At 35.6% G+C, this 24354-nt stretch overlaps 1 protein-coding gene across 1 annotated transcript in view; it reads right to left on the bottom strand.

Annotated features, from left to right (window-relative positions):
- The window catches only part of LOC150099904 (adenylate cyclase type 5-like), a 221665-nt gene that overhangs the window by 110402 nt on the left and 86909 nt on the right, over positions 1-24354 (bottom strand). The window contains exon 9 of the mRNA XM_090403170.1: positions 21394-21491. Within this exon, the coding sequence (XP_090259296.1) occupies positions 21394-21491 (98 nt within the window). The remainder of the gene's footprint in view (positions 1-21393; positions 21492-24354) is intronic.

Here is a 24354-nt window from a genome sequence, read left to right as displayed (position 1 = left end):
GTGGTCTGTCAAAAATATTAGCCATATTTCAACAATTAATGTTCAGACACTATTTAAATCTGGAAAATTAAAAGTGATTGAGAAAGAATTGGAAAGATATAAATGGAATGTAATTCTTAGAATTGCTGAAACCCATTGGCCAGTTGACGGAATGTTAGCGCTAAAATGCAGCAGAATATATTATACAGGTAGAAAAGATCAACAACACAGAGAAAGAGTTGCATTAATTATTAAAATGCATCTGATCACTTCTCGCATGGATAGGCTTATGTGTTCATCAGACATGTTGTAATAGGTTTCACGGTATAATAAGAACACAGATGGTTAAGAAAATAACTATTTATTAAGCCCTAATACCATATAAGGCAGGTGAGAAGTTTACAATGTGGTCTGTCAAAAATATTAGCCATATTTCAACAATTAATGTTCAGACACTATTTAAATCTGGAAAATTAAAAGTGATTGAGAAAGAATTGGAAAGATTTAAATGGAATGTAATTCTTAGAATTGCTGAAACCCATTGGCCAGTTGACGGAATGTTAGAGCTAAAATGCAGCAGAATATATTATACAGGTAGAAAAGATCAACAACACAGAGAAAGAGTTGCATTAATTATTAAAATGCATCTGATCACTTCTCGCATAGATAGGCTTATGTGTTCATCAGACATGTTGTAATAGGTTTCACGGTATAATAAGAACACAGATGGTTAAGAAAATAACTATTTATTAACTTAAAGCTAATATTTCGCTGGTATTACATCCAGCATCTTCAGAGCACACAACACAAAGTTTGTTACAAATGTAAGACAACCACAATCCGGTGTAACAGTGGGGGCTAGTATCAGTGATTGCAGCATGCAACACAAGACTAAAGTCCTACTATGGCACCACCTAGGTTTAAAATAAAAAAGATGCTGGATATAATACCAGCGAAATATTAGTTTTAAGTTAATAAATAGTTATTTTCTTAATCATCTGTGTTCTTATTATTGAAACCTATTACAACATGATCACTTCTCTCCTAGAAATCACACCAATATCTTCTAGAATAATAGCAGCTAGATTCAAAACAAAAGAGAAGAACATACGAGGGTGGTCTGAATGTGGCCATCTATGCTCAGCCTCGACCACAGATGGCCACACTATCAGCAAGATCTTTTTTTTTCCCCTAAGTTGGTACATCTGTCATAAGCATCCACGTGAAATTGCAAGTCATTTTATAAAAATTAAAAAAATAAAAATAATTTTGAAATTATAAATTTTTTTTTTTTTTGTTAGGCTGAGAACTTTTCAGACCACCCTCGTATACCTAAAAATAATTCAAGTACAGGTAGTTCCCACCTGGACGAATTAACTGGTTCCTGGAGACCATTCATAAATCAGGAATTCATAAAGAGGGAATTTATTTGCCTTAGAAATAATGCTATAAGTAAGAGTTACATTCATAAGAAAATTGATAAGAAAAGACTTTATGGCCAAAGATTTACATATTTAAAAAATAACATAAGAAAAATTTAAAATTTAAAAAAAATTTGAAAAAAAAAAATAGCTAATTTCTATATCACCAGCAGCAGTCTAGGTAGTAAGAGATATATTAGGAAGCTTCGGTGCATCTTTTTTTCAAAAAAGGCCTCGAGTGTCATCTGCTTCATTAGCTTTCACTTCTTTTCATTTAAAAGAGTTCGATAGCAAGCAGAAGGCATTATTTATTTCACAGGAAAATTTACTCAATCGTTCAAAGTCTGAATCTTGTGATTCAAAGATTGCTTGAGCTTTTTGAGAAGTTTAAATGCTTCTTCCAGGCCTTTTAAAAAGATTTTAAAAAAAATTTTTTTAAGTGAAAAACTGAGTTGGAGCTTCATATTCATTATCTTCTTAACTCTTTTTCTTCTTCTTCATTTCTTTTTGTTCCTCTAACTAAAGGAGATCATTTGGGTGAGAGTTCCACAGTGTGAGATTGAAGCAGCTCATTAATATCACCTTCCGAAACTGGTTTTGCAGATTTTGCAGCTTCACTATCGGCACTTGCAGCTTCATCTTGTATTTTAATGTTATTATTATTATTGTTATTATTAGACACCTCCAGGGAGTCCAAACACTCATTGAGGAAGGGCACCTGCTCTACAACTCTGTCTCCAACACTCAATCCACCAGCTGACCGCAACTACACCAATGCCATCTACCGCTGACCACCACTAGTATTTCCAAAGACAATCACAAACATCCATGCCCACGGCAGGATTCAAACCCACAGCCTTTTGACTGGAGAGCAGATATGCCAACCACTCGGCTAGCCTGGCTGGCCAAGTGGTTAGCGAATGCCAACAGTTCGCTTTTTATAGTGGTCAAACCACCCACTACATGCAGAAAAAGTCTCTTTGTAGTCATCCCCTTTTTGGTCTTTCAGCATTTTAAAAATGGCTAATGTTTTAGTACAAATCATTGCATAAGCAACAGGCATGTTTAATCGTTGAGTTTTTGGTTACTTATCCAAGCAGTTAACAGTTTTTCCATATGAGGAATTATACTGCCTGTTTCTTTATTACGTAACCATGCAGACTGCATAGATTGCACATTTTTCACTTCTTTCAAATATTTTTCTTTATCCTTTAAAATGGTAGCAAACTGTAGAAGCAGGAAGAGAAAATTTCTCAGGAAGAGCTTTAACAATGCTACTCGCTTGATGGCTGGTAATAATTTCATATTTTACCTCTAATGTAATTGCTTCTCTTTGTTTCTTTTGCTCATTTTTTGGTTTTGCACAGTTGCTTCTTTTTGGCATTGTTGGAAAAGTGAAAGCATTATAGTTAAGAAGAAAACAAATAAAAAATCAGGTCTAATTGAAGAAAACTATGAATAACACACTCGCATCGCCAAGGCTCATGAGTGACTGAGACTCATTCTAACTGATCATTACGTCAGTATATACTGCATAATTCCCCATACATGCTCCTAATTGTCTTCGCTGCGCACAATTTAAAAGAAAAATTCCAATCCAAAAAATTCATAAAGGGGGAATTTGTAAAGTGAGAACTACCTGTATATGCACCTGATCAATTGCATGAAGAAGAAGAATATCTAGAATTTATTGGACTTCAAGACAAAATAAACACTACTAAGAAAAAAAAACAGATATCACCTTAGTCATAGGCGACTTCAATGCTAAGACTGGAACATTCACATAAGATAAAAGAGATGTAACGGGAAAGTTTGGGATTAATGAAACCAATGCATGAGGCAAAATGCTACTAAGTTTTTGCAAGTTAAATAACCTATTTATTGCAAATACAATATTTTATCACAGAAAAAAATCATAAATATACCTGGATCTCCCCAAATGGAGAAGTTAAAAATTGTATAGATTAAATAATAATAAATAAAAAAAATGGAAATCCTCAATTATTATGATTATTATTATTAAGAGAGACCTCCAGGGAGTCAGAGACTCATCGAGGGAGGACACATACTACACACACCAGCTATCATACTTATTCTTGAATTCATTCACACTGCTTCCACTCACAACATACAATGGCAATCCATTCCAATCACACACCACCCTAGAGAAAAATCTGGTCCTTATACCCTTCTTGGCAGCCTTCATTCTCAGCTTCCAAAGATGCCCTCTTGTCCTTTTACCACCCTCCATAAATTGAAAAATCCCATCAATTGAAATCTTGTATGACCCTTTCAGCAGTTTGTAAGTCTCAATCATATCACCCCTCTTTCTCCTATTTGCTAGCGTCTGCAATCTACAAATTCTCAACCTGTCTTCATAATCAATATTCCACAATCCTGATATCATTTTTAACACTCACCTTTTACATTAATAATGTAAAAACTCTAAGAAGCAGATATAGACATAGACCATGAATTTTTAACAGACAATCAAACAGAAAATAATAAATTTAGTTTAATCCTTAATCCAAGTGTGAGCAAACAAATTTTGCACCTGAGAATATCTTCAGGACTGAGGAAAGGTAGTGCAACACCAGGAAACTCTGAGCAAAGGTGAACCAAGCTATCATCACTCCTATCTCAGTATCTCCCATAATGCAAAACACATCTCCTTGCAGATATGTATAATGTTATGCATTAAGGGAAGGGCAACTACCTAGACCGGTTTTGACCTCTATTGAGGTCTCATCAGTGGGAGTTAGGCCCAGAGGTGGATATAACAAGGCAGAAGCAATGGAGAGGTCATCTTTACCTATAGGAGTTGCCAAAAGGTGTACCACCTTATTATTAAATTACCCTGGATTTAGAGAAAGATGTTGAAAGTTTATTTTGCACTTGGTTAGACTATAATAAATTTAGTTTAATCCTTTATCCAAGTGTGAGCAAAAAAAGTTTGCACCTTAAGCTCTCATCACTCCTATCTCAGGATCTCCCATAATGAAAAACACATCTCCTTGCAGATACTTGGATAAAGGAATAAACTAAGCCTCTACACACGTAAATTTATTATAGCCTAACCAAGTGCAAAATAAACTTTCAACAAACATAAAATATAGAAATTTTATGGGAAAAAGGAAAAGAAAGTATTTCAAAATCAGCAACCGAGGCCATTGGTCACCCCGTTAGAATCAATAATCAGTGGATGACTGGTGAAATTCTGAATCTGATTGCTAAAAGAAGAGAATTGAAACAAAATCACAAAAGAAAACAGGAATACCTACAGTTTAATTTGAAAAGAGATAGATTTAAAATGTACAAATCAAAAAGAAGAATACCTTGGAGAAAAGCAAAGTAATGTGAAGAAGACAATGAAAAACATGATTTTAAGACTATTTTCATAACAATAGAGGAAATATCTAAAATGTATGTTCCTAAAATAATCACACTAATAGATGAAAATGAAAAAATTACAGGAAACAAAGATGAAATAAAGAAAATATGGTACAACTATTTCACTGTAACTTTGGAAATAATAACACAAACCATCTACCAGAACCTAATACAAGCCCCATAGAAAAACCAAAAGTTCTATATTTAGAAAGCACTCAATGAAATGAAAGATGAAAAAGCTACTTTTTTGATATTTATTAAAAATTGAATTTTGATCTCTTCAAATTAAGATTTGAAGATATCAAAAATAATTCCATTACATAAAAAAGGTGACAAAAGACTATGTGCTAACTACAGGCCTATCTCTCTATTTAATCATGCTTACAAGAATTTCATCCCTATTATACAAAACTGAATTAAATCTATCTCCTCTCCTCTGAGAGGAGACCTCCACATAGCCTTTAAAGGAATGCAGAGAACCGACCAGGGCTTCTGACCTAATGTCCAATCCTCACCTTCTCGTGGTGCACCCTGTTGGGTATCTACTTTGATACTGAACGAACGAGGATGGGCTGGCAATTTGGGATTTAGCTGACCAAATTGTATTCTTATTGGTTAAACCAAAATAAAAAATGATGGTACAACATGACAAAATTTCATGCCGGCTGGGGCGTCACCCGGTTAAACAAGGCCCCCGTTGTTTTCGCCAGGGAACCAGGGGGAACAGCGAAAAGTCAGCTACTGGAACAAATCTGAAAACAAACCCCAACTCAACATCACCAGAGTTAAAGATCGGTACTATCAACGTAAGAAGCCTGAATGGCAAAGAAATGGAGCTAGCTGAGGAATTAGATAAGTACCAGATCGACATAATAGGGGTGACTGAAACAAAAAAGACCAAAACTGGTGAGATCTTTCTGAGCAATAAATACAAAATGTTATATTCAGGCAATGACAATCAGGGAAAAGAAGGAGTAGCCATAGTATTCAACACAAAATATGAGGCTAATCTTCTTGAATGGCAGTCAATCTCAAGTAGAGTAATGTGGGCAAATATGAGAATGGGGAACTGGACAATGACACTTATTTGTGCCTATGGTCCCACAGAAGGTTCTACTAAGGTAGAAGTGGAGGAATTTTTTGACGCTTTAGAAAAAGCAACTGACACAATAAAAAAGGAAAAGTTGGTCGTATTGGGGATCTAAATAGCAGAGTAGGAAATGATTGTGAGACATAGAAAAATATTTTGGGAAAATTTGGAGAAAAGAGCAAAGCTAATAATAATGGCAAATATCTGTTGGATTTCTGCTCAGGACATGGACTGGTTATTACTAACACCATGTTCCAACATAAAAATGTGCACAAATTCACATGGAGAGAAGAGGCTAGGAATAAGAAAAGTCTCATTGACTATGTTATTGTTGATAGCGATGTTTTCTCCCTGGTGCAGGACACCAGAGTGTACAGAGGATTTGAAATTGGAAGCGATCACTATTTAGTCTTGAGCAGGATAAAATTCAATTTCATATTGAAAAGAATAACATGTAAGAAAGTTTTAAAGCGAATAAAAGTTGAGCAGCTCTCAGATGTGAACTGCAGACTAAAATACAGAAAGATTATTGAAAAGAAAATGAAAGAGTTTGAGAACAGGAATGAAACCTTGGAGATTCAGTGGCAAACTCTGAAGAAAACATTGATTGATTCTGCCAGAGAGGCATGTGGTGAGGTTGTGTGCAAGGATAAAAAAATCAGAACTCCCTGGTGGACACAGGAAGTTAAAGAGGCAGTGAAGGAAAAGAAGAAAGCATATCAAAAGTTCCTGGCAAATAAGTCAACTTTTACTCTTACAGAATACAGAGACAAATGTAAGAAAGCTAAACAGTGTGTAAAACTAGCTAAACAAAAGTCATGGGAGGACTTTGGCAAGAATATAGAAAATAAATATCAAGAAGGTGGCAAAATATTCTGGAGGTTGTTGAAGAAGCTTAAGAATGGAGGAAAGAGTGCTGTAAAAGGAGTTAGAGATGATAAAGGTGACATGAAAACAGGAGAAAAATATATCCTTTAAGTATGGAGTAATTACTTTGAAAAACTGCTAAATGAAAGAAGCAGTGATGACAGCACAGTGATAAAAAACACTGACCAGGCATGCAGTCAGGAATACATATCCATACTTGAAGTAGAAAAAGCCATCAAAGGCTTGAAATGTGGAAAGGCAGCAGGAGTAGATGATATTCGACCAGAAATGCTGAAGTATGGTGGTATAAAAGTCTTACAGTGGCTGCACTGCATAGTTCAGAAAGCCTGGACTGAGGGAAGAATTCCCGATGACTGGATTAGAGTTCTCATAGTACCCATATATAAAAAGGGAAATAAAACTGAATGTGAGAATTACAGAGGTATTTCCCTACTGAGTGTTCCTGGCAAGATCTATGCAAGTATACTTGAGAAACGGTTGAGAAGAATTGTGGAAGAAAAGCTTGGTGAAGAACAAGGTGGATTCAGGCCAAATAGAGGCTGTCAAGATCAGATCTTCACTTTACGACAAATAGTTGAGAAAGCATGGGAATATAACAAAGATCTGTATTTAAGTTTGGTCGATTTGGAAAAGGCATATGACAAGGTGCCAAGAGAGAAGCTATTCAATACACTGCAGTTATATGGTGTCAATGGGGCATTATATCAAGCAATACTTAGTCTTTATTTGAGTTGTAAGTCAGCAGTCAGAATTGAAGGAAGTACAGGATGATGGTTTAATGTTAAATCTGGTGTGAGACAAGGATGTACATTAGCCCCTCTGTTATTCAACATCTATATGGATCACATTACGAAGGAAAGTGGTATTAAGCATGATATCAGAATTGGAGATGTTAATGTCAGCTCTTTGCTTTATGCGGATGATGTTATACTTCTAAATAAATCCGCTACAAGTCTGCAAGATTCTCTGACTAAATTGAATAGCTGTTGTAATAGATATGGTATGAAGGTCAGCAATAAAAATACAAAGACAATGAAAATAGGCAGAATCATTGAAAATGTCAAATGTGTTGTGAATGGAGAACCTGTGGAACAAGTAAAACATTTCAGCTATTTAGGCACGATTTTTACTGAAGATGGTAAATTAAATATAGAAATAGACAACAGAATCAGCAAAGCTGGTATGGTGGGAAGTCAATTGAATAAATTCATATGGAATAAGAGAGAAATTAGTTGGAACACTAAATTAGCTGTATACAAGACAGTGTTCAAACCAGTTTTAACTTATGGATCTGAGAGCTGGGTCAGAAGTAAAACACTTGACCAAAGACTAGAGACCGCAGATATGAGAGTCCTGAGAAAAATTAGAGGCATGAACAGATGGCATCGATGGCAATATCATATTAAAAATGAGGATATTAGGAAAGAACTTGACATTGTCAGCATCCAGGAATGCGTTAGCAGAGCTAATCTCAGGTGGTATGGTCACTTAAATAGAATGGGCGAGGAAAGATTAGCAAAACAAGTGTTCTCTGCCAGGTTGGCAGGATAACGACCCAGAGGAAGACCAAGATATAGGTGGATTGATACAGTACAAAGTGCGTTAGATGATAGAAATATAAGAGCTGATAATGTTGGAGTCTTGACAAGTATCAGACTGATTTGGAAGAAAATTGTAGATAGGAAGTTAGTAATGATGTAAATTTTTCATGTAGTACTGTCATATCCTGTACACCCCTTGAGGGTACATGGCAGGAATTTGATGATGATGATTAAATCTATCTATGAAGAAATCTTATAAGAGGATCAAATGGGCTTCAGAAGTGGCAGAAAAAAAGTTGATGTAATTTTTGTAATACAATGACTAGCAGATCTTACAATAGAAAACAATGCCTTGAAAAAACTAACATACATCCCTATATTATTTATCTCATTAAGAAATATTATCAAGGCATAAGGGCAATAGTGAAATTTAATAAAATGGAAACAGAAGAAATACATATTATAAAAGGAGTTATGCTAGGCTGTCCACTTTCGCCATACTTATCTAATATATCTCATCTTCCTTATACCCTCTTGTACCTTGCGTTGTCGAGGAATATATATATATATATATATATATATATATATTTTTATAAAAGAATTGAATAACTAGAACCGAGATTTAAGTAAAAAGGTTTTAATATAAAAACATGACTAGTTTCGGCTTGTAACAGCCTTCATCAAGTGACATTATAAAAGAAAGAAAAAAGGAAAAAACACTAAAACACGGAAGCTTAAATAAACTATGAACATCATAGAGAGTCTCTATACATAACTGACATTAAATCGTTGTGGTTGTATTTAAAGCTGTTCTTTCGTTAGTTGTACTGTTCGGAAAGTGCGTGCTAGTAGCATCTCGTGAACGCCAGTACATGATTAGAGCTGAATGACAATCTGGGAGGTTGCGCTCAAATTATTATTTAGATGAACAGGATTGAAGATGATTTCTCTAGATTCTACGATTTTTCTCTCTCATTCATCATTGCAACAGAAGATGTTAGTAGATATTTCTCAGCAGACTTTGTGACTTTGGTTTTCATCATTAGGATTAGCCGAGAAAAGGATATGACTTGATAATGCACTGGCTCGCTTTCTCTTGTAAGTAATGTCCCTCATGTGTTCTTCCATATGCAATTCAACAGATTTGTCTGTCTGCCTAAAATAAGGAATATCACAATCACATAATATTTTATATACACCAGGGTATCTGAGTTGATGATGACAAGGTTCTGATATTGTATTTTCTTAGAACTTTTGCTAATTTATGTGAAACTGTACTTATGTAAGGAATAGATGAATTGCCTTTGAATCTATTTGTTTCTTCTGAGTGATGTCTAGGAGGATTAAGAAGGAATCTTTACGATTCTCTTGGAATATCCATTAACTTCGAAAGAAGTTTTGAGATGGTTTATTTCTGTCAGAAGTTCATTTGGGTCATCCAGAAGAGAACGGGCTCTATGTCCCAAGGTGGAAATTATTCCAAGCTTATGAGGAGGGAAGTGATGGGACTGACTATGTAGATATCTGTTGGTATGTGTTGGCTTTCTATATATCGATATTTTGAGTTTACCAGAAGAACGAGTCAGTTTGACATCAAGAAAAGGCAAGGAATTATCTGTTTCAAGCTTTGAAACTAAGGCTATCTCTTCCTTTATTTTAACACCTAAAGTTTGGAAATGCTATGTAGATAATATCTTCATTATTTGGAGCCATGGACATGATTCACTTATGGTTTTCCTCGAACATCTCAATAGCCGACATCAAAGTATTAAGTTTACTGACGAGCTTGAAACGGATAATTCCTTGCCTTTTCTTGATGTCAAACTGACTCGCTCTTCTGGTAAACTCAAAATATCAATATATATAGAAAACCCACACATACCAACAGATATCCTTACATAGTCAGTCCCATCACTTCCCTCCTCATAAGCTTGGAATAATTTCCACCTAGGGACATAGAGCCCGTTCTCTTCTGGATGACCCAAATGAACTTCTGACAGAAATAAACCATCTCAAAACTTCTTTCGAAGTTAATGGATATTCCAAGAGAATCGTAAAGATTCCTTCTTAATCCTCCTAGACATCACTCAGAAGAAACAAATAGATTCAAAGGCAATACATCTATTCCTTACATAAATACAGTTTCACATAAATTATGTGAAACTGTATTTATGGACATGACTTGATAATGCACTGGCTCGCTGTCTCTTATAAGTAATGTCCCTCATGTCTTCTTCCATACGCAATTCAACAGATTGTCTATCTGCCCAAAATAAGGAATATCGCAATCACACAATATTTTATATACACCAGGGTATTTGAGTTCTAAGAAAATACAATATCAGAACCTTGTTCATTCCACCTCCAAAGATCTGTTTCTTAATAAGTCACCCAAAACCTTGTCATCATCAACTCAAATACCCTGGTGTATATAAAATATTGTGTGATTGCGATATTCCTTATTTTGGGCAGATAGACAAATCTGTTGAATTGCGTATGGAAGAAGACATGAGGGACATTACTTACAAGAGACAGCGAGCCAGTGCATTATCAAGTCATATCCTTTTCTCGGCTAATCCTAATGATGAAAACCAAAGTCACAAAGTCTGCTGGGAAAAATCTACTAACATCTTCCGTTGCAATGATGAACTAGAGAGAAAAATCATGGAATTTAGAGAAATCATCTTCAATCCTGTTCATCTAAATAATAACTTGAGCTGCAACCTCCCAGATTGTCATTCAGCTTTAATCATGTACTGGCGTTCACGAGATGCTACTAGCACGCACTTTCCCAACGATACAACTAACGAAAGAACAGCTTTAAATACAACCACAATGATTTAATGTCAATTATGTATAGAGACTCTCTATAAAGTTCATAGTTTATTTAAGCTTCAGTGTTTTAGTGTTTTTTCTTTTATAATGTCACCTGATGAATGCTGTTACAAGTCGAAACTAGTCGTGTTTTTATATTAAAACCTTTTTACTTAAATCTCGGTTCTAGTCATTCAATTCTTTATAAAAATATGTATGTTAACCGAGTTAATGATCATTCTGTCATATATATATATATATATACATATATATATGGGAATAAATTTTTAACTTGGGTATATTGTATATTAGGATAACCAAGCAATTTTATATGCTTGGTTATTTTAGCTCCTAATCCCAAGTATGCAAACAATTAAGTTTGTGCCTGAAACAAAGTTCAAGTCTAAAGATGGTACAACACCAGGGCAACTCATTGTAAAGGTGGTTAAAGCTTTGATCACTATTCTTAGTATTTTCCCATAATGTAAAGCACATCTCACTAGAAGATGTATACTGCAATGCATTATGGGTGGGGTCACTACCCAGACCGGTTTCGACCTTTTTTGAGGTCTCCTCAGTGAGTAGCTAGACCCTAAATACCAAGGTTTTAGTAATACAAAGCCTTATCAACTTTACCTATATAAGTTGCAACAAGGTGTATTAAGTTTTAATAAAAATCTCTGGAGGAGATATTGATGGGAATAAATTTTTAACTTGGGTATATTGTATATTAGGATAACCAAGCAATTTTATATGCTTGGTTATTTTAGCTCCTAATCCCAAGTATCGAAACCGTCTAGCTACTCACTGAGGAGACCTCAAAAAAGGTCGAAACCGGTCTGGGTAGTGACCCCACCCATAATGCATTGCAGTATACATCTTCTAGTGAGATGTGCTTTACATTATGGGAAAATACTAAGAATAGTGATCAAAGCTTTAACCACCTTTACAATGAGTTGCCCTGGTGTTGTACCATCTTTAGACTTGAACTTTGTTTCAGGCGCAAACTTAATTGTTTGCATACTTGGGATTAGGAGCTAAAATAACCAAGCATATAAAATTGCTTGGTTATCCTAATATATATATATATATATATATATATATATGAAAGAATGATCATTAACCAACATCACCCATATCAAATATGCAGATGATATAGTCCTCCTTATTAACAGTGAAGATCTGAAACAGTGGTGCACCCAGGATTAAATCTTATGGGGGGGGGGGGGGTTGAACGGATAAAAATATTTTTAATACAATGAATTTGCATTAAAAATATTTTTATCTGTTCAACTAAAATTCGTTAAATTTCATTCATTCAATAAAATTCATTAGGTAATTATAAAAATTTATTTAAAGAATAAAATCCAGTTTTCTTTGCTTTTTACAAAGCTCTTGAATTATTTCAGTCATGGTTACGTTAATCTCTCTCTGTGTGTACGTATATAGCAAAGTCCGTGTGTATGTATATAACAAAGTATATAGCCAGTCCGTTCAATCGTGATTGTGTTATGGTAGATCTTAAATGGGTTTTTAAAAGGCGTAAGTTAGAAAATGACCTTTCACTGATGCATGTTGTTACCGGAAGTGTTGCAAATATTTTAGTAAGTTTAAGATGTTAGAATATATCATTTTGTCACAATTTGAAACTGCATCAACGGTATTTTTGCATGGAGCTATTGCAAACGGTTTTTCAAATTTCTTATACCACAACTTGAATTCAGCGTTCGAAATTGCTGGATTTGTATAAGGCAAATCACCAGCATAAAATTCACACAACTGATGAAAATCTTCCATTGCACTTGATGTTGGAGCATCTTTTCCATTTGGTAGAAGAGAAAAAAAAATTTCATAATGTTGCGGTGCTGAGTGAAACATTCATGAAGTTGAGTCAATATTTGGTCAATAAATGGAATGGAATAGTTCTCTTGAAATACTCTTCTACAGAATCGGCTGGAACATTGGAACTTAATGTTTGTTTTGATGAACTCCTTCGCTTTTTAATGTCAGTATTAAAATTATTGGCTTTTATACATGCTTCATGGTAAATATCTTTAAATGAAGAATCTGGTGTTTCACAAACAGTATTTAATTGAGCCACAACATCATCAACAAAATTTAGGGCAATTAAGGTCACTGTCAGATTTTTGCATTATTTTAGACAATGGTAAGGCACACGCAAATATTTTTTGCAAGCTAAATAAAGATATTATAAATCTTAAAAGACATTAATATTATAAGTTTATAGTATTATAATATTATAATACTATAAACAACAAGGACATCCTGTCTTTTAGGGGTATTGAAGAAATTGTGTACCTTTTCAATTATGCCAATGCAATTTCTTATATGTCACAGATATAGCATTTCTAAGTGCCAAATTCAAACTATGTGATGCACAATGAACATATAAAGCTTGTCGATATTATTATTACATAACATCTCCAGGTAGTCCAAAGACATATCGAGGAAGGGCACCTACTCTACAACTCTGTCTTCACCAACCACAACTATAATCATCATCATCATCTACACCAATGCTGTCTACCACCGACCACTACCACTAGTGGTAGTGGTCGGTGGTAGACAGCATTGGTAGACAGGTGTAGATGATGATGATTTTCACAGACAATCACAAACATCCATGCCCATGGCGGGATTCAAACTCGCAGCCTTTTGGCTGGAGAGTCGGCCAACCAGGCTGGATATATAGATAAAAAATTAAATTTTGTGGATAAAAATTAAAACAAAGTTTTAATTTTTATTAAACAAATAAATAAAATGATATAATTATGTTACTGTTTACTTTTAATGAGATGGATGAGCTTCTCGACCTTGCAGAGTTGCTGGATATCTGGCTCAATATCGGTCAACTTCAGTCATACATCGGCACACACACTAAGACAAATTCTGTATTTTGTTTTTATTTGAAAAAGCGATGAAAGTCGTTTCTCGCAAAGATAGGTTGTAGAAAACTGCATGACAATTTTCAACTTCTTCAAATAATTCTGGAAATTCACTTCTCACAGAAGGTGAGATCCAGAATCGAGCCAAACCACGATCACAGAATTGCATTTTAAGCCCACTGTCACTTGAAAGCTCAATTAGCTGCTCTTTTTTTGATAATGAAAGGCCGTTCTCGTGACTGCAAGCCTGAAATGGATCGCGAAATCACAGAAATTTCTTATGAAAAGTTATTCAGAAAATGTTTCCAAATTCTGTTTCAGAGTTTTGAGGTGGACACAAACCCTTTCCCAGTAGTTAAATTCTAAACTAATAAGTTTCGGAGCCCTATACAAAATAACCAATTGTATTTACCTTTTGAATACTATCTGGGGAAGCTCCAAACCTCCCCATCCCTTTCATCACATGTTCATAAGCAGGCTACTGTTGATATTGACTTTATATACACATTGAAAACTTTAAACAATTGTTGAATAATAACACAATAATGTAGGCATAGTTACCGTAAAGGGAGAAAAGTCACTTTTCTCCCTTTACGGTAACTCTGACTCTGACTTTACGGTAAAGTCACTTTTCTCCCTTTCTCCCTTTACTATCCGGGGAAGCTCCAAACCTCCCCATCCCTTTCATCACGTGTTCATAAGCAGGCTACTGTTGATATTGACTTTATATACACATTAAAAACTTTAAACAATTGTTGAATAATAACACAATAATGTAGGCATAATTACCGTAAAGGGAGAAAAGTCACAAAACAGAAAAATGTTCCTACAAACTAACCAATTGTATTTACCTTTGAATGCAATCCACTCGCCGAGTGTCCAGCAAGTCAGCAAATCTTTCCTTTCATTAAGCGTATTATATTAATATTATCGCATTACAACTGATGGGAATTCTGTGTTTCTGTAGATTCGTTACAGACCTCTTTCTCTTCAGAAACTACACACAAACTGTCATTACAAACTCGTTTTGTATTATCACTGTCATAGGAGATATTTTTCCGTTTAAAGAAGGTACCAATGTACTTATCCATAATTGAAATACTGTACTTACTTGCATATAACTCTCACCCCTGATTTTACTTTCCAAAAAAAGAAATTAAAAAGTTTCGCATATAGCTCACAAATGAAAAAAGCTGAAACATGTTCAGAGCAGGGCGATAGTAACTTGCTCCTGCAGTAAACAACACCCCCTCCCCCAATAGCCACTAGGCAAGAAAAACAAGTACTTTTATTATGTCAGTGAATAAGGTATAAGCAGTCTGTGTAATATATTTCTCAACAAATAGTGCAATTAGAGACAACTTGGATAAAAATGACACTAATTAATAAATCACGTCCCCTCATACAGAAACTATGCTGTATATATAGATTCAAGTAAAACCATATGTTGCACCAGCAAACACAGTCTAACTTAAAACTATTGTTATTAATTAGATTGTGTGAGTTCGCTCAGCAGCAATAAAATTCAACCGAAAGTGTCAAAATTCATAAACGTGTTAAAACTAAGAAATATATATAGTGAATGCTGTTATGGCAGTTTCACATATTATTGGAATTCGGTTGGAGAGAGTTAGCATTTCAACTCAATTGTCAGCTTGCTTTTCACGCGATTTCCGAAAAATATATAAATAATGGAGTTAACTCACAACACATTTTGTCTAAGTATTACTTAGCACTTCTGAAGATATACTGAGCCTTGGTTGAAGGAGGAAAACTTTCAACAATAAAAATCAATAAACAACAAGCAATTATTTGAAATGTGGTCATGTGGGCAAACACATGTTCACTTCAAATCTGACAAAACAGCAAGGGAAGGTGGAAGCAATAAAATCATATTGTTTTTCACTTCACCCCTCTTTTATTACTCGTGATTCTGCTGCTACAAATTAAAATAGTGGCAGAATGTTCATTCCATGAACATTCTGCTGCTATTTTTTTTTTAAGTATTCATTTTATTTTAATAATTTTTACTTACTTATTCAATTTTAATTTGTTTTGTTTGATAATTAAAATATATAGATTTATTTGGTTAATTTAAGCCTGTGGACCACCTGTCCTATCGTCGCAGATCACCTGTGGTCCGCAGACCATAGTTGAGAACACTGCTATAAGGTTTTCTCACCTTATGTGACCCCTAATTCATAAGTAGTATAGAAATAGAAGACAAGACACAACATAAATAAAAAATGAATTTTAATTAGGACGGAAAATTTTCTAGTGTTTTTTAACTTTTTCTTTTTTTTTGGGGGGGGGGGGGGGGGGGGGGGCAGGGCCCTTTGGTCCCCTCCCTGGGTGCGCCACTGATCTGAAATCCACGATTAGCAAAATAAACCAAATTAGCAATAAATATAATATAAGTATAAATTTAAAAAAAAATCTAAAATAATCACAACACGGAAAGAAACTCAGTTTAACAATTTGGGATCACTCATCACTGAAGATCTAAATTATATGAAAATAATAAATCATAGAATAGGTTGGTCTGTAATAGGAAAGCTAAATAAAGTTTAGAATAGTAATAAAATAAGTAAACAGCTGAAACTAAAAATGTACAACTCAATGGTATTGCCTGTGGTTCTCTACAGATCTGAAAGTTGAATAACAAAGAAAAAAGAAGAAATAAAATACAAGTGTTTGAATACAAATACTTATGAAAAATAAACCAAACTAAATGGACTGAGAAAAGACCAATCAAAGAGTGAGGGATGAACTATATTATTATTATTATGGGTGACTCCAGGGAGTCCTTAGACTCATCGAGGGAGGCCCTAAACATGTCCACACAACTATACAACATTCTCACAGTATCTATCATACCTTGCCTTGAACTCACTCACTGTCATAGCACCCACAACAGACTCGGGCAGCTTATTCCACTCATTTACTACTCTAAAAGTAAAGAACCCAGCTCTAACACCCCTGCTAACCACACTCTTGCCCAGCTTCCATAGGTGTCCCCTAGTTCTCCAACCACCAGTCCTGATCTCAAAAATATCCTCTGAATTAATCCTATAGAAACCCTTTAGTAATTTGAATGTCTCAATCACATCTCCCCTTTTCCGCCTATCAACCCAGCTCTAATTTCTGCAACCCACAAATCTTCCACCTGTTCTCATATGGTTCATTCCATGGACCTGCTATCAACTTAGTCACTCGCCTCTGGATCCTCTCCACCTCCCCCACATCAAGAAAGAACCTAGGTGACCAAATCTGGGCACAGTAGTCGAGATGAGGTCTTATCAAGGCTCGGTACAGAGGTACAATAACTTGCTTGTCTCTGCTCGTCAAGGTATTTTTCAACAACCAAGTGAGTCGATGAGCTGATTTAGCTACTTTTGCAATGTGTCCCCTAAACTTCATCTCCGTATCCACCAACACTCCCAAGTCCCTGGCCTCATCAATCTCCTGGAGTACAGTTCCACCAATGTGGTATACTGCTGCTAATCTTTTCACCCCAAAATGCATAACCTTACATTTTGTCACATTAAATTGACATCCATTCTCCTTAGTCCAGAACTCCAATCTATCCAAGTTGTCCTGCAAGAGTTTGACATCTTCTGCATTCACCATTACCCAACTTTGCATCATCAGCGAACAAATGAACTGTTCCTCTTAGATCCTTCCCAATATCATTAATGAACAAATTAAACAGCGGTGGTCCAAGAACAGAACCTTGCGGCACAGCCACTAGTCACAGGCTATCTTTTGGACTCTACTCCTGAATAAACTACTCTTTGATATCTCTCCATCAACCACCCACCTATCCATCTAACCAACCCTATATCCATTCCCTTATGTTGTAGTTTATGGATTAGAATTCCATGTGGTATCCTGTCAAATGCCTTTGCCAGGTCCAGCAGTATCACTGTAAACCCATTACCCTTATCCAGTTCAGCCGTCAACATGTTATAAAACTTGAGCAGGTTACTGAGGCATGACCTACCCTTCACAAAGCCATGCTATCCCCCATACAGTATCTCGTTTTCATCAATCCATTCCTGTATTTTTCCCTTAACTACTTTCTCCAAGACCTTGACAACGACTCCTGATATGCTGATCGATTGGTAATTTGCAACCGTAATCTTGGATCCTCCTTTATGCAGTGGAATTGTTTTCCCCCCCTCTTTCCATACCTTCGGGACTAAACCAGACCCGAGACTCAGATTAAACAACATGGTCAAGGGCACTGACAATTCTTTAGCCGCTTCACGCAAAACCCATGCCGGTATACCATCCAATCCCACAGATGTATTCACATTAAGGTTATGAAATAGACTATTCACCTCCACTTCATTCGTCATAATTCCCATATAAACTAATGGTTCCTTCATTTTTTCAATGTCACCACCTGGATAATATACTTTTGCAAAGTGCTCGCTCAGTAACTCCACTATATTGACTGATTCAGTGACCTCTTTACCATTGTCATTCCTTAAAATCATTTTGCCGTGTACAGTTTTTTCTTGCTTGCAGCATATTGAAAGAACTGTTTGGGATTCTCTTTAGCTTGCATAGCTAGTTTCCTTTCATAATCCGCTTTTGCTTTTTTTACCACACTCGTTACCCTTCTGGCCTGCACTTTATACCGTTCGTGTGCCTGCAGGCCACCTCTTTCTTTAAATTCCCTCCACAGTTGCTTCTTTTTTTGCAGCTCAAGCTTAATGGTGATATTCATCCATTTAACCCCTACTTGTTTTACTATTCAGACCTTAGGTATACAATCAGCCATAACTTCGTGTAAAATGCTCCTTGACCATTTCCCATGCATTATTGACATCCAGCCCTTGCAGTTGTACATGCCATGGCACTGATCCAAGCAATCTCCTGAGCTTCTCATACTTGCCAGCACAGTAATTCCACATATACCCTGTCTTAATCGATAATTCCACACTTTTAGCCACCTCCCAGGTCAAGACCTTATGATCACTCTCACCAATAGGTGGCAACATGATCATATTCATTACAGTCAAATTCTCAGATGCTATTACCAGGTCAAACACTCTCACACCCCTAGTATTTTCAATTACATGCTGTCTCAGATAGTTATCCCTTAATAATTGAATAAAATCCATTTCCTGCCTCACATATGTCCTCTCCTCCTTCCAATCAGTGTTACCATAGTTGAAATCCCCCATAATAATTACCCTCCTTCCACTCATTTCATCAATTTGTTTATGCATACTATCTTCACCATCTATTCCATCACCTGGTCTATAGCAGCACCCAACTGTATATTTTATTCTGCCAGTCTCAATCTCACACCAAATAGCCTCAAATGAGCTCTTTTCACTATCCTGCGATACAACTTCAATTCTCCTTGGCTGCAGTTCATCAGCTATCATCAATAACACCCCTCCCCCATTTTATTCTCTCTGTTCCTCCTAAACACACTATAACCTACACATTCTCTCCCACTAACTATATCATCTTCCGTCAGCCATGTTTCACTAATGCCAATAACCTGTGGCCAGGAAGAGCCAATCAAGACCAAAAATTCTTCCTTCTTGTTCCTAATACTCCTGGCATTAGTATACATGAAATGCAGTGATCCCTTTGTCCCACCCCTATCTTTGACCAAGCTCTCATCACTCCTTGTCTCAGTATCTCCCATAATGCAAAGCACATCTCCTTGCAAACATGTATACTGCTATGCATTAAGGGAAGGGCCACTACCCAGAACTGTTTCAACCTTTATTGAGGTCTCGTCAGTGGGAGGCAGACCCAAATGTGGAGATACTAAGGCAGAAGCAATAGGAGAGGTCATATTTACCTATAGGAGTTGCCAACAGGTGTATCACCTTATTAATGAATTACTCTGGATTTAGAGAAAGATGTTGGAAGTTTATTTTTCACTTGGTTAGACTATAATAAATTTAGTTTAATCCTTTGCTTGGAGTTGCACTACCTTACTCTGGTCCTGAAGATATTTTCAGGTGCAAATTTTGTTTGTTTACACTTGGATAAAGGATTAAACTAAATTTATTATAGTCTAATCAAGTGAAAAATAAACTTCCAACATCTTTCTCTAAATCCAGAGTAATTCAATAATAAGGTGGTACACCTGTTGGCTACTCCTATAGGTAAATATGACTTCTCCTATTGCTTCTGCCTTAGTATCTCCACGTTTGGGTCTGCCTCCCACTGACGAGACCTCACCGGTCTGGGTAGTGGCCCTTCCCTTAATGCACAGCAGTATACATGTCTGCAAGAAGATATGCTTTGCATTATGGGAAATACTGAGACAACGAGTGATGAGAGTTTGGTCAACCTTTGCTCGGAGTTGCCTGGTGTTGCACTAACTTACCCCAGTCCTGAAGATATTTTCAGGTGCAAACTTTGTTTGCTTACCCTTGGATAAAGGATTAAACTAAATTTATTAGAGAAAGACTTTATTAAGAGAAGATGGACTCATGAAGTACTCAACCAGTCTTGACGGAAGAAAATCAACCAATATGTGTGTGTGTGTGAGTATGTGATACATGTTAGACAAAAAAGTGTAGTTCTTGAACTTAAGAACTGTCAACTCCATGCATTATCTACAATGCCATTACAAAATACTGCCAAACTTGAGCAATATTTGATAAACAAAGTTTACAAACTGATTAAATGACAACCTTCAAAAGTTTATCAAATTATTTAACATAATTTTTCTTCTCTTTGGGAAGATTAAAACAAGTGAATTTAATTATAATGATAAATTAAATTTCATGATATATAAAAAAATGCATTACATTACTATAAACTGAGAAGGAGGAAGAAATTAAATGTGTTTCATTGTATCAATCCCTACTTTTTTTCTTTTTTTTTTTTAATGAGATTGCTTGATGGATAAGTCAACTAATTTATTAAATCATAAAATATTATATATCATGAAGGAAAGAATTATATATCTGAATGAAAGCCACTAGATACTCTGCAAGTATCTTCCGGAAATGTTTACAAAGGAAGATATGCAGGTATTAGGAATTAGTAACTAAAAGTGGCCCTTCCTCAACTGAATCTTGGTCTTCCTGGAGGAGCTATAATAATAACAGCTTAATATAGAAACTACATTTAAAAGATGTATTAACAAGGTCTAAAACGAATGTATTAACAAGGGGATAAATATTAGCAGGAAGAGTCAGATAATAGCTTTTTAGTAAAGTTCACTGAATTTTATGCCCAACATCGACTGCTCTAATCATATAGTAGATGTTTTATAAAATATAATAAGCAGAAGATAAGCACAGATTTTAGATTTCTGGTTCTTATTTTTAGTAAATATATATATATATATACATACATATATAAATTAACTTACTTACACTGGAAGAATAATAAGCTGAATGATGATAATGAACAGTAACATCAAGCCAGCACATATAAAATATGTGGCAAGCATTTGATCTCCTTCCTTCATATACTGAAAATTAAAAACAGATTTTTATACAACATGTATGTGTGTATATATCTATACAGTCATCCCTCAGCATACATCGGGATTCCGTTCCATCCAGCAGGACAGGTCAGTTGGACATAAATCGATACATTAAATCAGCAGAGTTATAGGGGTTAGGGACTTAACCATAATAAGTATACTGTCATTTTAATTTTTAAACCTTATAAAACTGTACTGTTACTGTTTGCTATAAACAGGAGAATAATCATCCAAATCTTCCTCCACAGTCACATCTTCATTACCTTCCCTACGTGAAGGACTAGGATGCGATTCTTCTGGTATAACCTTTTTTTTTTTTTTTAAATGAAAATGTCCAATGTGCTTTGTTTATTCCTCTTCTTCTTTTCATCATAAATTTATTTATAGTAAACAAACGCATCATGTACTTTCCTTTTTACTAACAAATAGCATTCAACATTGAGGTCCATGTCTTCAGCTATTTTAGAACATCGCTAACTGCAGAGAATATTTCTGCAAGACCCTTCAATGTGAACTGTTTAACTAATTCTTCTTGTTTCTCTTTTCCCTCTTCCTTTTCTTATTCTTCCTCTTCTACAACACATTGTTCCTCCAGTTCAACCAATTCTTTGTTGGTCAACTCTTCAGGGGCACTGTCTATGAGTTGAACTATATCATCATCATTCATTTTGAGATTCAGATTGTTTGCTAGGCCCACTATTTCTTCACTCAATTTACAAAGGTCTTCATTTTTTTCAAAACTTCCAAAACAAGGTCTCATCCATATTAAATATTTGTTGTAGCAAATAATTTTATCCAATTTCTCTACAAACTCCTTGGCAGGCTTCTCATCAACAATTGCAGATTCATGATGCATTTTTACATTATACAGCACAAAACTTGTATAATAAATTTAGTTTAATCCTTTATCCAAGTGTGAGCAAACAAAGTTTGAGCCTGAAAGTATCTTCAGGACTGGGGTAAGGTGGTACAACACCAGGACACTCCTTGCAAAGATGGAGCAAGCTACCAACACTCCTATCTCAGTATCTCCCATAATGCAAAACACATCTCCTTGTGGATATGTCTAATGTTATGCATTAAGGGAAGGGCCACTACCCAGACTAGTTTCGACCTTTATTGAGGTCTCTTCAATGGGAGCCAGGCCCAGAAGTGGAGATACCAGGCAGAAGCAATGGTGAAGTCATCTTTACTTATAGGATTGGGCCTGGCTCCCACTGAAGAGACCTCCATAAAGGTCGAAACTAGTCTGGGTTGTGGCCCTTCCCTTAATGCATAACATTAGACATATCCACAAGGAGATGTGTTTTGCATTATGGGAGATACTGAGATAGGAGTGTTGGTAGCTTGCTCCACCTTTGCAAGGAGTGTCCTGGTATTGTACCACCTTACCCCAGTCCTGATGATACTTTCAGGTGCAAACTTTGTTTGCTCACACTTGGATAAAGGATTAAACTAAATTTATTATACTCTAACTAAGTGAAAAATAAACTTCAGCGCAAAACTTGAATCTCATGTACCAACCAGAAGAAGCGTTGAAACAGAGCCCAATTCGTTGTCATCATAATTGGACTCTGCTTTCTCCTTCAACATGTTGAAGAGACTAAGTGCCTTAGGTGGTTATGGTCATAGTGCTAAGGGGCATGCGCTTTTGATTCGGGTCCTCTATCCATGATGCAAGTAGCTTTTCCATATCACCAATAGGACCTTGTCATTGCTTTGTCACTATTGTTGATTTGATGAAAACAGATCCTTTCACAGCCTCTACAATTTTATCCTTATTTTTCAAAATGATCATCACTGTAGAATGAGACCATCCAAAGTCATGTGCAAGAGGTCACATTGACGAGCTTACCAGCTTCATGTTGCTTTATAACTTGCAACTTCTTTTCAAGATGAATTGCCCACCTCTTTTCTGTGATTCTTCACTAGGATTTTTTGATTGGGCGTGTAGCAGCCATGTTACACAAAATCAACAGAGGAACTGTTGAAGACGTGCCGAATGCCAAAGGCGGTTGCCGCTGAATGCACTGTTGCCACTGTGCATGAATGCATTGTTGCTATAAATAGAAACCTTTTTACTTTATGCTCGCTTGTGTCTTGTTTGAAAGTATAGTCGAAAAATGTTATTTATTCCCTTACGGGATCACAAATGCATCTTCAAATGGATGTAAGTCAAGGGATGATTGTATGTATATATATATATTTCAAATGAATTCTGCATATCCTTAACAATTATTATACACGTTTTTTTATCATAAACATACACAATATTCAAGAAAAATAATAAATATCTTCTTTATTATCTTTTTATATATATTTTATATTTGTATAATAAATATTTATATTATATTATAAGTAACATTCTACCACCAATGTGGTTGTGGAATGCTATTCAATCTTAGGCAGCATGTAGTGGAGGAAACATGATCAAGAATTTGGGATTTGGTCATAGCATCAGATGATCTGTATGTTACTGAGATGTCATACTTTCCCCTGGTCAGTGAGAGTGACCATGCAGTCCTAGCTTGGAGGAAGAATAGACATGTAGAGATTTCAAGGTAGAAAAAATTTATGTGGAATTATAAGGTAGGCAACTATCATAGACCTAGATACTGTCTTGCAGCAGTACAATGGAATGTGAAAGAAGAGAGGTCAGTAGTGCATGGGAGATACTTGAGAAAATATCACTGGCAGATTGTATACTTTGAGTGAAAAAGATAAAGCGATTTGTAGTCAAGTGGACGAGAAGAGAAATTAAAGAGGAATTGCAGATGAAAAAGAGATTATGGAAGACATATAAAGAGAGGTGGAGAACAGTTGCATGAGGAATATGAGGCTCGAGCTA

Source organism: Typopeltis vanoorti, chromosome 13 (genome assembly GCF_054136105.1).
Source record: "Typopeltis vanoorti isolate ZY-2024b chromosome 13, IOZ_Tvanoo_1.0, whole genome shotgun sequence".
Lineage (NCBI taxonomy): Eukaryota > Metazoa > Arthropoda > Arachnida > Uropygi > Thelyphonidae > Typopeltis > Typopeltis vanoorti.
This window is presented reverse-complemented; position numbering and strand designations above follow the sequence as displayed.